The following is a 17,724-nucleotide window of genomic DNA, read 5'->3' on the forward strand; positions in this document are numbered from 1 at the left end:
AATGTACAAAAAACTTCAATTTGTGATTTCAGTGTTTTCAGCTTCATTCTGTTGCGCGCTCAAGCCACTAAAAACTCTTTCCGGCGGATGATTGTGTTCAACATTTCGCACAGAGAACTCCTCTTCATTGACATCGGTTATAAGACGTGCTTTACAATTGCGACTGCGCTGCTTTGCACATATCCAATATTTACGTGATTTCACCTTTTTGGCGCAGATATACGAATAGCCATCACAAATCATCTTGCGTGCGCCACGCTGTCCCACAACATAGCGTATAGACTGTATGCCACAAATATCATCGGAACCATCTGTAATGAAAATAACTAAAACCACAATTAAAATGATTAAGTGTCTACAAAGAAGAAGAAGCAAAGAAATTAAATATTTGAATTTAAATTAATAAATATAAGCAAGTAATCAAACTATAACGTGTGTGGAGAAGCCAACTTAAAAAACAAAAGGTCAAAGTTCAATAATTTTAACACTGGATAAAAACCCATTTATTTATATTTCAATATTTTCAGTGTATATTTCGTTCACTAGTCATTACTCAGTTGTTTATATTTATTTTACTTTTAATTAATTTTTTTTTTTTTGAATCTCTATTAATATTATTAAAGTTCTTTTTTTAAATCTCTGCGTTGTATTAACGCGCCGGCTGTCGGCGGTGGTGGTGGATGGTTGTGGCTTTGGTTTTTGATTAGCAAAGCGCCAGTCTTTGAGCAAGTGATGATGCGCGCACGGCAGCGATTATCGCGATTCTTTGCGCACAGCCAATATGTTTTTGGACCTTTGCTATTATTGCGAAAGTAAGCAAAGCCGGCGAATAATAATTTTGGTTTGCCTTTTTTGCCTTGTGTAATCATTAGGCCGCATTTCTTGGCTAAAGACTCCAGAGCTGAAAATAAAAATAAGTAAAGGGTTAATAAAAAGTTCATATTATTAAAAATAATAATTAATTTGAGTCAACTTAAAACTAAAGATTAGAAAGCTGGAATACAAGCGTCTAAGTTAATATTAAAAATATTGATCAATTAGCATTTTTATATTTTTTAATAGCGATTCAACGTTTGCTTATATATACATATAGGGATTTAAGTAATTAATAAAATATAATAAGTATACATTATAATATTTTCACTTTAATTATTAATTTTTATTAAATTGTTTATATAAGCAGCTTCGATATTGAATTTAATATTATCTTTTATTGTTTTCATTTATTTATAAATGTGTTAAATTGAAGTAAATTTATTACAAATATTTTCACTTAAGCGTTTTATAAATAATCCACAACGTTTTTAGTATTAACTCACCAATCAATGTGTAGCTAATAATAACATTCAATACTTTTTATTGTATATATGTATTATTTTCTGCCGATAAATATCGTTTAATAACTGCAATCCACACATTACTGTACTAAAAACTTTAAATTATTAAAAAACAGAAAGTATTGTATTCAAAAGCCATAGTAATAGTAACAAATATATGTATATATATATATAAATTTAATTTTTAACGCTGCATTAAACAAACAATTTATTCATAGTTAGAAATATATTGTGAATCGCAAAACTAAAAACATTTAAATCAGTAAAAAATCTCATAAAAATGTCTCATATATTAAATATATTGATATATGTATGTATGCCATAATCATGCTTCAATATATAAGAAAACTTTATAGAACTCTTAAGAGCGTTGTCAATGTCGATATACACGTTTATTAATATCCTTTTCGAAGCAAAACTATTATAGCTAGCAAATCGTTTTACTCGTGCGAATGTTCGGCATTACGTAGAATGTAACGTTCTACACCATTAACAAGGCGTGTTGTAGCGCGCGCCTTACATTTGGCACTCTTATAACGGGCACAACGCCAATTGGTGCTCTGCTTCAGCATGCGATCAATAACAAATTCGAATGAGTTAATAATCAACTTTTTACGCTTCTTCTTGGTGTTACCGAACGAAGCCAAGGACGAGAGTGGTAATACAGCGATGGATTTTTTTTTGTCTGTAAAGAATGAAAGTTGCAATTAGTATATGGTAATAGTGTTTATGCTACAAACAAGTTAATTTGAAGTACTACAGTAAAAATTTTTGTAAATTGGTAAACCGTTATGCTGCAAAAAGTCAGTTTTTATTTCAAGTTTTAAGTGTTGTAGGTTATTTCTGAGATTTCTTCCTGAAATTTATTATTTTTTATATTTAATCAATTAACTTATATATATTAAAGTTTAAATATTAAGCCAAATAAATTTGTCTACCATTTGTTTTTTTTTTTTTGTTACAAACCCAATAGTAGCTTCATATATACTATATATACAAATGTTTAACTTATCGGAGTTTTTGGTTTCGAGTGTGCTGAAATAGATGTATCTACTAATTGTATCCAAGCCTCGCTATTTTTCCTCTTGAATATTATATGACTGTTTATACATGTATCGAAATATTAGCCTTAACTTTAGTATAAGTGTCTTTTACTATTATATTTCACACCAATCGTTCGAAAATTGCTTTAAATTCTAAATATACTTCGTTCGTGGTACAATAACAATCCTTAAATAATATATGGTAATACTACTGCTTATTCCTAAATTTTAGTTATTAGATTTTTTTAAACTGTTCTCTTGACAATCTGGTCTAAACAAGTAAAGCACCTCAACATTCAAGCACTGTGGCATAACATATAGTATATTTTTTGAAGTATTTTTAAACTAAATTTTTCTGCAAATTTACGTCCGCGAAAGTACGTATCATTCTCTTAAATCACCATAATAATTCCTTTAATTATTTTTAATTTAAATTATTAATTTTGAAAACGTCCTTTTTTGCATTTTTTTAGTTGGAAATCTGTAATTGAAAATAAAGCAAATTTATTAACTTGATAATTAGTTATATGTTAAAATTAAGTACCTGAATTATTTTCCGGTTAATATTTTTTTAGGCAACAATTTCCACAAAACTTTTAGAGTGCCCAACAAATGCGTCTCTAAGAAATATATATTCTAAAATTTCGCAGCGCATCAACTATCTCATTAAGATTAAAATCCATTTATATAAACTAAATTAAATTCATTTCTTTGAAATTTAATTCCAAAATATCATTAAAAATGTACCGATTACAAATTATGTTTTTCTAAGTATGAACTTATTGTATGTAAATTATTATATAATTATTTTTTTAATTCATTTTACATGTGTACATATTTGTTTTCAGTTTTTTGTAGAAACTAAAGATTTAAAAAATCTATAATAAGCACATTTTAAGCATATATATTACATTTCGTGCTTTGCATTTAATTGAAACCATTCAAACTCCCTTTCGTCGTAACACAACTAAGAGCTGTTCAGGTAATTGATACAACACTTTCCATTTCTGTTAAGTGTAGGATATTTTTACATTTGTGTCTTTTCAAAATTGTTAAAATTGTTTAGTTATCTGTACATAGTAGTCTGTGTGATTTTCTCTCCACTATTGTGCACGCATTATGATTGTGAAAACTTTTATGCACAATGCGCCCATTCTCCGTGTGTACGCGCCCGTGACATTTGCGTCGCGTTGTATATTGTGTACAACGCCAATAAATCTTATTGTGTATACGCTTCTCATGAACATAATGAAATCCTCTATGTACTAATAGGGTGCGTCCCTTTTGGCTAGAAATATAATGTATGTCTGAAGCATCATCCACATCGATAGAGGGTTTCATATTTTTAGCGATATTTAAGGAGACATCAAACGAACCTGTAATTGAAATTTGAAGAGCAATTAATTTTATAGATTCATAAAAAAAATATTTTGTGTGTGCGTATGCTTATGTGAATAAATAAACTATAATAGTTACAGGGTATTAAGGATAATCTTAAGGAAACTCTCACCATTTTTATGAAACAAAAACGTGCGCCAACAACAAACGCCTCAATTTACATAATTCACATTTCTATTCTATTCTATAGCATATAGTACAAATATCAATAAAACAGAAACGTTGTTAATTCATTGAACTAAACTTCAGTTGAAAACGCGGGCGTGGTTTTTTTTGTTTTTATTTATGGTTGTTAACTTTTGTTTATGTTGTTGTTGTGGTGTACTTTCTACGGATGTTGCTGGTGGCGTTGCAACGTCGCACCACCGATATTTTGCGTGAGAATTTCTATTTTAACATTGCCATCAACTTCCACTTCATGCTCCTCATCGCCCTTCAAAGTTGTCACACTGTAACATTGCTGATCCTCTTGTTCTTGTTGATGATCGTATTCATGCAATTGCTGTTGTTGTTGTTGGTGATGGTGGTGGTGTTGATGTTGTTGGTGCTGCGCTTGCTTGCTCGACCCATACTTGTTGCGCTTTAGCTCCGCGTGTATATGCTCCGCTTTGTTGATGATAAACTTTGGCGGACTGCCCTTTAGCATAGTGATACGTGCTGGACACTTAATCTTCTTGGTGGCCATCGAACTGCAGCGCCACAATATCTTTTTCTTATTTTCACTCATTATGAGAAAACGTACGCCGTTAGCCATGATGGCGGGTCTGCCGCGCAGCGATTGTGTGAAAAAAACTAGCACATCCTCCGGATTTGGCACCACATCATTGGCGAGTACAACTGCGGTTGGTGTTGGTATGGCGTATATGAAAATAGAGCGAGAAAAAATAGTACAGTTAGTTAGTGTTTATATTTAAATAATGCTTAGTTAACATTTTTAATATACAGCAAGTGTTAGCAAACGAATATTTTTGCATATAAGCCTAAATGTTTATTAATACCACAAGTACTACAATATGGAATTTGTTTTTTCTTTTCTTTTTTACATAAACTTAAAAAAATTAATATACAATTATGCTTTTGCGTTGCTTAAATTGTGAACATTTCCTGTTCATTATCCATTTCCAGCGGCATATCATGTTGAGCATCGATTGCCGTCAAATGCGTTGGAAGTGCGCTGTCCATTGTCAGTTCAACGACATTAGTGCCTGATTGCTTCTTACTGGACTTGACATGTCGATGTTTGTGAATTTGCCGAAAATCACTCGTATCATACTTATTCATGCAAATCAGCACGGGACAACGTATGCGTCTGCAATAAAAGGAAATAATGCAAGTTGATGTTACATAGTTATTAATAGAGAAAACCTAAAATAGCAGTTACCTGTAGTACCAGTGACAGCGCCAGAATAAATTCGTACGATTCTCGTTGTTGCGAAAATATTTCAGTCCATCCAACCAAAGCAACTGGCCACCACGTTTCGAGATGGAAAATTGTATCTTTGGTTGTGTTGTGTTGAGTTCGCAGCCTTAGGTGTGTGTGTGTGGCAAGCGTATTAGTAAAAGAAAAGAGATTTTTATAAGAATAGAAAATGTTAATTTCTGTTCTCTCTTAATTCAAGTTACATACATTTAAAAATCGGAAGATAAAAGTTTTTGCATGAGATTTATCATTTTTTTCTGCTTTACAACTTCAATGGACAGTATTTATTTTCTGTTTTTTTTTGTGGTTGGAAATTGCATTCATACGTACTTTCAAAGAAAAAAATTTAACTTAACTTTTAACAACAACGTGTATACTATAGCATTGTATAAAAACATACTTGCTGCAATCACTATCAAATCAAGTAAAAGTACGCAAATTTGCTTTTTAAAATTGAAATTTCAGTTTGTAAGACACGTTAAATACAATATAATATTCATATTACTAAATTTATATATTACTTTAGCTATATGTAAAATTAATTATAAATAGTTTTTACAAGAATTCAATATTTTGGTATTTGGGCGATATCTCGCTGCTCACTACTTCAGTTCGAGTGCGCTATGTTGATACTTTCGCATACTACAATGTACAATATATATTCATTCACCACCATTTTTGGCATAGACTGCATTACGCTCTCTTCAATATATGTAATTTAAATCTCTAAACCTTCAGATCATCATCTATATCATCGTGCAGCGAGTCAATATGACCCTCATCGAGTAGCGCACAGACTTTTGGCAGAAACGGTTTAATCTCAATATCATTGCTGGTGGCATGCTTATGCTGATGGCAAAGACGTAAATTCAACGTTGTCTCATCGTATATCGCAATGGCGGGACATTTCTCTTTGTAGTAATTACTGCACTTCCAATATTGACGTGAACCGCGCTTCTTGTTGCGAAAGAAACGAAACCCGTTTATAACCAACAATTTGCCACCATTCTTTTTTGAATCAATAAAATCGATTTGAAAGCCTGCAAAAAGAAATGACAACTGTTAGTAGAATACACTAAAGAGCTAGAAATAAATTAATGAATAAACAATATTTGTATTTGACAAATATCTAGTGTGCTAAAGCTACTTAAAAGTAAAATGTATGAAAAACTTAAACAAAGAGGAACTCACAGTGTTCGCGCTCTACAGTCCAATGTAGATCGTAGTGGGTAATATTATTATGGATTCCACTTAAATATGATTTTTAAGCTTAGCGCAAAGTCAGTTGGCTTATGATATAAAGAACGAGCTTATAATATAAAGTGACGAAACTAAAAATAATATATTCGAGTTTTTGCTAGCAATTATAAATCAAAAACGCTTGTTTATTTTAGTTAAATATAATGATAAAAATAATGTTGTTTGTACGGGCATGTATGTGCCCATAGTCTTTTCTAAATACTTAAATTGTATTATTAAAAACTATTGAATTAAATGGCAAGTATGTCCGAAACAGTTACGCAGCATACATACATAAATACAGGTGTATGTATGTATGTAGCATGAACTTAGCCAACTATAGTAGGTGTATGCACATGAACTCCCATTGTCTTCCATTAAGTAGTTAAGCAGTTTATAGTCCAAAATTATTATTCCTCCTTCACAATCGAATGGTTGTGTACGCCCTTTATAACGCACCGCGTTGGCGCCTCAAAACTTGTTATGGCACGCGCCTTACAAAAGCTATGCCACTTTGTGCACTTCCAATACACTTTCGTGCCGTAAATGTTGTTCTTGATGAAACGATGACCTTCATATGAGAGCAGCTTGTTGCCACGCGATGTCGTACTATATTTGATAGCGCCCCAATCATCCAAGGTGCGATTCTCCAGAAATGCGGGTTTACGCTTCGACAAGCCAGTCTTAACGGCGTGCGTTTTGCCGCCAATACTTTTTGTTTCATTCAGCGATGTAAATATCGGCAGGAAACTCTCATCACCGCTTGGCAACTCAAATTTGCAATTCGTTATGCTATATTGGTATGTGCGCATTGAATCTGAAATTAATAGCCAAAACAAAGAAGAGAGACAGTGACAGGTTATAGAACAAGCACACAAATTACAGCATTTTGTATTTACAATATTATATGTATATGTACTATGTATGAATTGAGCAATTTAAACGGTAACTTTTACAATTAAAAATTTAATACTTTATACAACAACCTATAAATGTACATATTAAAAATCTGTTATTTGCACCGTTCAGCTAATACGTTTTATTTTGAGAAACCGCAATTCTAACTGCGCAACGACATTAAATCTTTAAGAAATAGTTCAGTGCGCTGAACGCCAGCTTGACTGCGCGGATATTTTCGTGCGTGATTATGCTCGAAGGTGCGATGTAGTATGCGTTCAGTGCCTTGCTTATCACGCGCAGTCACCACACGCGCCCGACACCAAGTGACATCCTGTGGAGAAAGAAAAGCGTAAGCTTAAAAAAATAACCACAAATTCTGCGTTTTTGAGCAAATAAAATTCAAAAAATAATAATATAATAATATAATAATAAATAATTTAAAAATATAAACAAAAAGACAGAAAATATAAAAATATTAAAAAAATAAAAAAAAAATTATAAATAATAAAAAAATAAAAAAAAGAAATTAAAACTATAAAAAAAGAAATTAAAATTAAATTAAAAAAAAAATTATGAATTAAAAATATAAAAAAAAATATAAATTAAAAATATAAAAAAAAAAATTATAAATTAAAAATATAAAAAAAAAATTATAAATTAAAAATATAAAAAAAAAATTATAAATTAAATATATAAAAAAAATCATAAATAAAAATAATAACAAAAAAAAATTAATATTTAAAAAAACTTAATTGCCTTTTTCGAGCAGATCCAATAGGTGCGCGTATTTGATTTGCGATTTTTTACGAACTTGTGATTGCCATACATTAGCACAGTGCATCCGCGTTGGCCGGTACTGAAAGTAGCGATTTCTGCAAAATTTTATAATTTTATAATTAGTAAATGCTGCAAAGGCGGTGAGTAAATGTATATGTATAGAAGCAACCTAAGACAATATTACATACTCATCTCTGAGTTATGATTAGCCGAGAAATATTATAACATTTATGTTTAGTTTTGTATGTAATGTACTTGAACGTGTATTTTTCTTTTCAATAAGTATTTTGGTTTTGCTATTTAACATGCATACGAGTAAGCCACATTTCACAACCAAAGTAAATTGCTTTATGTGAGAGCCGCATTCTGCGCAATGCTGCAAGATTCGTTCTTCATTTGTACTTGCACGTATTTGTTCGAATCTGCAATACTTAGAATTGTGCTTGCCGACTGTTCTATGGATGTTTTGCGCTTTTTCCGCGCTACTTTTTGTGCGTGATTGTGGCGACAGGACTCCAAAACGATTTTCTGCACACCATCAACCACATCAGTGACAACGCGTGCATTACACTTGGTGCTGCCCTACATGGAAAGAAATAAAAACAATAATATTAGTAAAAGAAATGTGGACTATTGCTTAATATATATACGCATTTACCTTTTTGGCACATATCCAGTAAGTCTTCAAACCGCTACGTCGGTTGCGCACATAATTGTAGCCTTTGAATACTAATAATGTGCAGCCACGCTGACCCAAGGTGAATGAGAGTAAGCTATCGCACGCACCCATGTCCAGCACTTCCTCTGAAAGTAGCAAAATAAATAAGTATTAAGTTGAACATACCAAATTTTTTGATAAATTTACAATTTTAACTGCCGATACATACATAGCACAGTGTCGCCAACGATAATAAGGTTTTTATTTTTACTTTTTTTCTAAATTGTTTTTTATTATGTTTTTTTTTAGCTTTTGATTTTCAAAAATTATTTTTCATATATTTAGTTTTAATTTTATTTGCATTCTTCACTAATGAAATTAAAATAAAATAAATTAATTCAGTTTAACTAAAATGTTCATATAAGGAGAGAAATACAACAGCGGAATGTATGTCACTCCTTGCTGCGGTTGTATTTTAAAATGGCGGGTGATTATGTTCCTCGCATTTGACTATAACGTCGTGTCGGCAATCCTCATCTATCGTCACAACGCGCGCTTTGCACTTGTGTATACCGGCGCGTGCGCAGGACCAGTACGTTTTGGAGCCAGACGACTTGTTGCGCGTAAAACTGTAGTCGCCCACCTTCAGCTTGCGGCTACCACGAAATCCCGTTATATAGGAAAAGTAATTAACTGCGCGGCCTACAACGAAAGTGGAGAGATAATAAAAATGCGATTAGTGAAATATTATACCAATTTGGGGTAAATTCAAATGAAATATACAATTTTCAATTATAAATAAATAGTTATACGTAACAGTTAAAGTTATCATATATTTGAGATTTTTTTTTTTGTTTTTTTTTGAAAATGTTTTATTGCTTGCACGTCTTTTGCATATTTTTGTTTCACTAATAATATTATTATTTAATATATACTAAAAATAACATAAATTATGTCAGAAAGTTCTTAAATTCAGTATGAACAGTACTGTATAATAACAGAACAGCTTCACTAATACATATTCGTTTTTAGTCCGTTATGTTCTCTGCGGAAACGGTTTCAACTCGACCAGTGGTTAAGCTATATGTGCCTTTAGCATATGTTATGGTATCGCGCGTGTTGGTAAGGTTTACCTTGCCAGCAACTGTTGTGGTATTATTCGATGACATTGCAGCTGCCGCCGCTGCAGCTGCTTTGAGTGAGCCATATTTTCGTGCTTTTGTAATGACCTCATGATTATGTTCACTATTCAATACCGTCAAGGTGTTTCCTTTCGTTTTTATGCGCGCACGACAGCGCAGCACAGCGAATTGACTGCACCGCCAATAGGTGACCTCTTCACGGCTAACGTGTCGATTGAATGTGTGTTGCTTCAGCACTAGTTGCCTGGTACCATACTTGCTCACCACAAAAACGGGACCCTCAAAGGCATTATGTGTATGCAATTGCTGGATGGGTGCACGTTCGGTGGGCTCATGTAGTATTGTGGGTTGTAAATAGATTTCCTCCTCCTCATAGATGTCTTTATCTGAAAATGAAAAGGTTGCAAAATCATGTATTAGTCTGGATATCTAGTAGATTTAGAGTTTATAATTTTTATGTAAATTAAATATATATTTTTTTTTAATAAAGTAAACAGTAGCCATATTTGTAGTGAAATTGCGCTTTAATTAAATGAATTTTAGGTTAACTAATATTTCTTTATTATTATTTTTATGTGTTGTTTTGTAAGTCCATAGAGTACTTCTCGCGGCAAGCGGGCGTATGCGATGCTCCAAGCAAGACAAGACCACCTTTCAGTTCGTCAATTGTTACATTGGCAGGACAATTAGGTGTGATGCAATACCAATGACTATTGTAAGCTCTGGAACGTAATAATTTGTATTTTACTCCTCGCAATATGAGATATCTAAATTGGTTTTTCGTGATAATAATGGCTAAAAGAAGAAAGATAAATTGCATATTAAGAAGTTTTACATCAGACTCTTTTTTATTAGGCTAATTTTTACAACAAATTAAAAACACCGCCTATGAATCATACTTTATTTCTTATATTTTTTAGGTTAATTAAAACTATTTATTAAAAAATTTCAAGTAACAGCTGAAAATCTAAAAAAAAAATATATCTTTAATTTATACTTTTATCAAGAATAACACTAATAATACATTTGTGTAAGATATTTTATTTTCTTTAACAGTTATTTATTACTTCAAAAAATTTGTATTTTACATTTATTTTCAGTTAACTTTATTTTGCATTACTTAAATGGCTATATGATAATACTTAAGTATGTAGGAATATACGAGCATATATGTATTCAATGCTTGACTTATAATGTCAGTGCAAATTCGGCTCTTGATAATGCCTTTGATGGCATCGTTTCAGGCGTAAACTTGGGTGGATGATTGTGTGGATGTTTACCCAATTTGATGGAGCCATCCCATTTGGTAATGCAGCGTGCTGTACATTTGTTATCCGAGACACGCCTGCCATTACCTCTGGAACAAATCCAGTTTATCGTCGAACGAAAACTGGCTTCTTTCTTATACATAAACCCGTTGAAAAGTAGATTGTAACCCTGTTTCTGATTGCGCATATAAAATACCTCTTGATTTTCCAACCATACACCTAATGGAAATGGCATAGTGTAAATGATGGCTTCCCTTTTCTCCAATATATTCTCACCAACTCTGCACTCCAAATTCGCTGTAATTTAAAATGAAATTGATATAACAATTTAGTGGAATTGCAGTAATGACTTTATGAAATCTTTTAAGCAATACTTTACAGAGAAAACAAAAACAATTACATTTCTTATAAAAGTGTGCTTTATTTTTGGTTTAGTTGAAATTGTAAACAATCATCAACGTATTGCGTCGTCTGCATATGCATGTACAGTTCTGGTTCCACACTTTCGTCCGCATCTGCTGCGTCATGCTCGAGTGGATCAGCTGTTGGCGTGCTTGGTGCGCTGGAATCGTCTGTCTTAAAATGTGGCTGTCGCACGGATAGCTTTACCTTTGCACCAAAGTCGAGCTCTTTGAGATAGGTCGTTTTCAATTCATTGCAAACTCGACGCCCCCACTCGATTTTCTCCGATTCCTTGCCATGCGTATGCACGCCGTAAACGCGTACATAACGTTTCGGTGAGAAAATTAGACGTGCTCTACACTGATGCTTGGTGCAACGTAGACAACGCCAATAACGCCCACGATTCTTTCGATACAAATAATTGTTGAGCACAATCAATGGATGTCCACGTTGACTATAGATGAATTCCAAATCGGCGGGGTCGTATTCGGGATTTGCATCTGAAACCAAGTATCCACAATTAAACCTATGTATGTGTGAGCGCAAAAACAAAATTTAAGTCCAATAAAACAAAACCGCAGCACAAATTTCAAATAAAAGAAACACTCATTTCCTATTATTTATTTTTTGAAGTACATATGTACCACTTGTAAATATGTTTATTATACGGTTAGTGACAATCTTTAATTATAAACTAAACGATTAATTTCAGCCAGATCGATATGGTAGAGCGTTGGTATTGTGCCTTTTGCAGTAACTTCGTGTTGCACTCCATTGCAGTATTGGCAGTTTTCGAAATTTTCGTTTTTCAACGGTATTTTCTTAGATAGGCTACGTTGCACATTTTCTAAATGCTGTATTGTACTCCAATTAATTACATCATTCATTTCATTGCCGCGTTTTAATAGCTGCACGTCTATGACTGTTGCTATTCCATCCACGTCCGGTGTCATTGCCAAATTAATTGCAGGATAAAAAACATAATAAATCATAACCATAAGCAATGACAACACATTGCTCGTAGATAACGCTAAATATTTATGTGGTAAGTCGTCGAACCCCATTTGCTTCAACGGCGTAAGAACCCAAAATATATAGAAACCAAATAACATCAATGAACACAAATAGCAAGCGAATCCTTGTATCGCCCGATAAGGTGTTGGTGCTGGATACGGCATTATACGAGAAACAATAATAACCGCAACGTTAACTGACCACATTCAAATACAATTTAATTTTTGACAATTTATGCCGAAAAACAATTGAATAAATACATACAAATACGATTTCAAAAAAAAATGAATGAATTATTCTTTACATAAATACATACTTGCTCTTTTGCAAACGTTTTCACTATTTCAAAACTTGCACCGATTATATGACGCGATATATTATTTTATATTTTAAAACAACTGTCCAAACATATGTCTTCTATTAATCTTGTTTAAAACAAGCTCCCATTATGATATACTTTTAGCAGACATTGCTGGATAGTTATGGTTTGACCAACTTTGCATTGGATTCGTTTCCCATGAATATGTATTGAGATTAACACGATTCGTAAAATATACATTGGGAATTACCAACAGTAATTTTAATACCCCATTTAACTCTTCAATCATTTTGACAAAACCGAAAGAAAGTAACTACAGATATAAAGATATTCTAAAACACAAGTTTCGAGCGCTTTTCCAATATCGATACATAATTTTAACATTTTTATTATTATCATTCATGATAAGTAAGGGGATCTTTCGACGTCTTTCTTATTTGGCAAATTAATAATAATAAATTAAAATATGTATATTTTGTTTTTGTTAAAAAAAAAAAAAGAACTAATGACTTTATGACAAGCTTTATAGTTATTTAGTTTGTAAAGTATTTTTAATAACAAATAAATAAGTGTTCGAAAGGAGTTACATTTAGCAGTAACGTGAATTCGCGGTAATAACTAATGTTTACAGCCAATAAAAATATATATGTATGTCCATCTGTAAATATGATAGATGTTTGTAACTAATTGAAATGAATTGTGTTAGATATCATAGAACAATAGCGCATTCATATGCATAACCGCAGTTGGAGATATACACGTGATATCTCTTATATTTTTATATTTTTAGAAATATGACAGAAAAGTGTTTTAATAAAAATGAGACATGTAGTTCTTTTTTAATGAATGCGTTCATGCTAAAGAGCAAAACCCGTTGAGCGATTTTAGCTACAAATATGGAATCATGATCTACTTAAATAATTATTGTGCCATATTAAGAAAAGTTTATAGGTATATATACATAACTCTAACTAATAAGAAATTACGATTCCATATCCTTAATATTAGAAAGGTTTTATAATACATTTGTGGAAATATTGTTCATTACTCACATGGAATATATTCGACATTATCAGCCTTTTTCGTATGCTGTTTTTATTATGAACTTAAATTCCCATTCATGAAAATCACACACTTTCATTATTATATCCATTTTATGTTATTGCTGTACTAGTTCTTATTTTTGTAGGAACCTAAGCAAATACACCCATATACACATAACACATTTTCACATACTATAAACTTTTTCAAACATTATTTCTTCAATGGTTGATAATACAACACCTATTTTATTATTTACATTAAAATTTCTATATATAAAATGCACAACAATATAATTTTATAAGCTACGAAAAATGCGGCGAATATAGTCAAACAATAATTGCGAAACAATATACGCTCCAAAATGGCGTTTCGAAGTACAGGTATGCAATTTAGGGTTTGCCGTGAAGAAAATGAAAAATCGGCATATTTAATTGGAAGAATTTTTAATATTTACTCAAGCCAAAACTTAATAAAATGTTTAAGTGAATATCTATTTAGAAAATATTTTTAATATTCATATTTTAAACCGCACTCTGGAAATATTTTAATTTTTTTTCAAAGTATTTTATTAAACCGTATAAAATAAAAATCAAAGGTATGCAACCCTACAATTTATTTTTCGTTTATCGAATGACGCGTGACACAAACAAAATTTTACCCATCCTACACAAAAATAAATAAATTTATATTTAATCCTCACAATTGTGATTTTGTTGTTTTATTTTATGATTAGTTTGATAATTATTTATATACTATAAAATGATTTGATTGTAATCCTAAATATATTTAAAATTTACAGAGAATTCACCATCGGCAAATTTATTAGAATCTGGATCGGCATGGATTGAAACTCGTCCACTGAAAGGAAAACGTGGACGTCGTCCTAAGGAACCGAAAAAGGATGAAAGACTAGCGGACAAAGTATTAGCTGCTGTACAACGTGGCCGTGGGGAACCTGCTTTATACGCCTCCACTACAAAAGGTGGCATGAAACTTATCTACGAAGGACATCATTTTAGATTCACATTTCGAAGGGGTCCATACTCAATTTTCCAATGTTGTTATAAAGAGAATATGCAAGAATGTAAAGTTCGGGTTGTAACTGATCAAAAACGTGTTTTTCCCCTGGACGGAGAACATGTTCATTTCATGCAAGCCACAGATAAAAGTGTAACTTCTATGACTTTTGAACCTGACGGCCATTTGGATGATGATGAGAATAGTCAGGAACATGAACAAAGCGACGCTTTTGATGAGTACGAGATACAGGTAACTGATTCGGTGCCGACAAATGAACCACAAACAATGGAAGTGGAGCAGTCGGGAGAGTTTTTGGCAGAGCCAAATGATACACCTGTTTCCTCCGATACAAATGATTTTCGAGAGAAAATAAAGCGACGCTTGCAAAAAGCGCTTTTAGGCAAAAAGAAATGAAACAACAACGTCGAATTGGTAGAAATCAATTATAATTATATATATACATTTATTTAATATAAATGTTTTTGTTTTATATACTATTATATACTGACATTGAATAGCTAGTGCCTTATGTGGTAGTACAGTGTAATAAGAACTTGAAGTAACTTAATAAACAATACGAGTGCCTATATATTGGATTTTGATATATTACAGGACAAAAACACACCTGGCTTATACATATATTAGTACATACGTATATTAATGAACTAATATATTTTTACCAATATTTATTTACAGTAATGCAACATGTACGTAACTGTGGTCCGCAAATGTTTATTTACAGTCGTAAGGGCGGCACTCTGCTAGCTATAAATGATTTTATCTATCGCTCAAACTTAAAGCGATTTGGAAGAAATAGCGACAAAGTATACTGGGAATGTATTCACAATCGTTCCAAAAAGTGTCGGAGTCGTTTAAAAACTATTGGCGACGATCTTTACGTTACAAATGGTAAATATTTGACGATTTTTCTTTTAAAATTATTAATAAAAACAAATGATTTTTCTCAAGATGTGCACAATCATATGGACGATGGTCAACGCATTGCTGTGGCAAGGCGCGCAGGTTTTTTAATTTATAAGAAATTTAGTTCAATAGGTCAAAACGTGGGAAAATTACAATGTAATACGATCTCTTAGAAGTGTTAAATGCGTTTAAAATGTTAATAGAAAATAAATTTAGTTTATTTATTGGCTATATACTTTTGCGTTACATATTTATGTGTACGCATATATATGTAGGTATATACGCCATTAACACTTCAAATATCATACTTACATAGAGGTTTGAGATTCATAGCAGTTAATTGTGACAATCGATTTTGTAATATACCAAATATTATTTTTTCTTACAACGAAGTAAAATGTTTGAATGATAAAATATATGATTTACAAATAACTTTTGCTGTATATATACATATGATAAAAAGTGCACATACATGTATATTATTAAGTTCGGAACGATAAACACTAAATAAGTTTTTCGTAAACTTAAGCTGTTGTGTGATTGTCTTTGTGAAATACCTGTGCATGCACACATTTACATCCTTAAAAATTATGTAGATGTGTTATAAAATTTGTATCTTTATTTGTTTAATAATAATGATATTTCCAATTTTTCTTACAGCGATCGTATTATTTGTTTATAAACTCATTCAAATTGTATTGAGCTAGTCATTTTTATAATATTTGTATGTATGATGGTTTAAGCGATGAAAATCACAAATTATTTATGTTTAAATCGTTTCCACGACAGTCGGTTCTACGTAACCAGTACGTACACGGATTTTTATCCGGTCAAGGACTGTCAAATTGGCAACATTCCTCAACATATTTTGGCAAATGTTTTTTGCCGCTATTTTAAACGTTGATTTGTGATAAAATTGAAAACATTTCATCGTTTAAAAATGTGTAAAATGGTATGTATATATAATGGTAAGCGAATTATAGTGTATTTTAAAATATTCATTCTAAATAATGAATATGCAGTTGGCAGTCGATTCAGATTTTTTGTTCTGAAAGCATGTCCATAAATTATATATAGACTTTTGATCAGTTAAATTATGATTTCTTATTCTAAGAACTATTCATAAAGCACCCATTGGATGGCATATTCGATTTTAATTTTCTATATTGCATAGCTGCATTGGCTGTGATGGAGCTTGTGTTTGCTACCGGCAAAGCTTTGTGCCATAAAAATGCAGCTGATGCGGTGCTTTGCTGTCCATGAAGTTGAACATGTGGTGATGGTACGACTTCAGCATATACTGGAACTCCCAATGGATCTCGATGTATGCCTTTTACAGTTGTTTCCACTTTGATACTTTCGCACATCTCATTGTAAGCTTCAGTCAAAACAGTGCTCATATTCGGTGCTTTTGTTTGGCAATACATCTGACAGGCTGATAGTATCTCTCTGTGGCGTCTTTTGATATGACTAAGGAAGTTACCTGTCGACTTCGTAGTGCCCGATATTACACCGAGACAAGTGGTGCATGTTGCCTGAATTCCACCAATAGTTTTCCGATTGGGCTGCACGTCTTTATAAAATTTTCCATCCAGTAATTTTGGCAATGTTAACGGCTTTTTTACTGAAATTGAAATAAATAAAATTTAAGTATATTAGTATATTTAATTCAAATAAAAATATAAATATTTTTCTAATATACAGACACGTTAAAAGAGTTTATAATGTCAGACGATTTTTCTAAATATAATTTAATATAATACAACATTGTTTATAAACTTGTGGAAAGCATTTTTAATTTTTTTTTTTTTGGTGCTTA

The 17,724-nt window shown here is 31.9% G+C and overlaps 3 protein-coding genes across 25 annotated transcripts in view; 1 reads left to right on the forward strand and 2 right to left on the reverse strand.

Annotated features, from left to right (window-relative positions):
• Positions 1-17,724, reverse strand: part of LOC105218721 (modifier of mdg4) — a 33,250-nt gene continuing 15,526 nt past the window's right edge. For 2 of the 21 annotated variants that reach the window (XM_054229980.1, XM_011194465.3), the window contains exon 5: positions 16,867-17,529. In XM_054229980.1, the coding sequence (XP_054085955.1) occupies positions 17,015-17,529 (515 nt within the window). In that variant the 3' untranslated portion in view covers positions 16,867-17,014. Of the gene's footprint in view, positions 327-602; positions 902-1,655; positions 2,023-2,717; positions 3,757-4,042; positions 4,616-4,845; positions 5,088-5,159; positions 5,305-5,748; positions 6,239-6,441; positions 7,255-7,360; positions 7,669-8,093; positions 8,210-8,258; positions 8,697-8,772; positions 8,919-9,178; positions 9,475-9,781; positions 10,710-11,025; positions 11,480-11,582; positions 12,085-16,866; positions 17,530-17,724 lie in introns of those variants that run through there. The other 19 variants (XR_008471083.1, XR_008471082.1, XM_054230014.1 and 16 more) reach the window with 18 other exon arrangements.
• LOC105218728 (phosphatidylinositol N-acetylglucosaminyltransferase subunit P) lies at positions 12,181-13,956 on the reverse strand. Its single transcript, XM_029044545.2, has one exon. The coding sequence runs from the start codon at positions 12,802-12,804 to the stop codon at positions 12,268-12,270; it is 537 nt and encodes a 178-aa protein (XP_028900378.1). The 5' UTR covers positions 12,805-13,956; the 3' UTR covers positions 12,181-12,267.
• Positions 14,579-16,562, forward strand: LOC128921782 (modifier of mdg4-like). Of its 3 annotated transcripts, none has more exons than XM_054230087.1 (3): positions 15,089-15,230; positions 15,678-15,890; positions 15,951-16,562. In XM_054230087.1, exons 2-3 carry the CDS (start codon positions 15,680-15,682, stop codon positions 16,076-16,078), a joined length of 339 nt encoding a protein of 112 aa, XP_054086062.1. In that variant the 5' UTR covers positions 15,089-15,230; positions 15,678-15,679; the 3' UTR covers positions 16,079-16,562. The 3 variants fall into 3 exon arrangements, with proteins under 3 accessions (XP_054086047.1, XP_054086062.1, XP_054086052.1); XM_054230077.1 differs by having other exon boundaries at positions 15,126-15,413; XM_054230072.1 differs by lacking the exon at positions 15,951-16,562 and having other exon boundaries at positions 14,579-15,413; positions 15,678-15,816.

The sequence above is a fragment of the Zeugodacus cucurbitae genome, chromosome 2 (assembly GCF_028554725.1).
Source record: "Zeugodacus cucurbitae isolate PBARC_wt_2022May chromosome 2, idZeuCucr1.2, whole genome shotgun sequence".
NCBI lineage: Eukaryota > Metazoa > Arthropoda > Insecta > Diptera > Tephritidae > Zeugodacus > Zeugodacus cucurbitae.

Bases quoted from the DNA above. Each gene is read 5' to 3' on its own strand.
- LOC128921782 (XM_054230072.1), top strand. From the start codon at position 14,949: ATGAAACTTATCTACGAAGGACATCATTTTAGATTCACATTTCGAAGG.
- LOC105218728 (XM_029044545.2), bottom strand. From the start codon at position 12,804: ATGTGGTCAGTTAACGTTGCGGTTATTATTGTTTCTCGTATAATGCCG.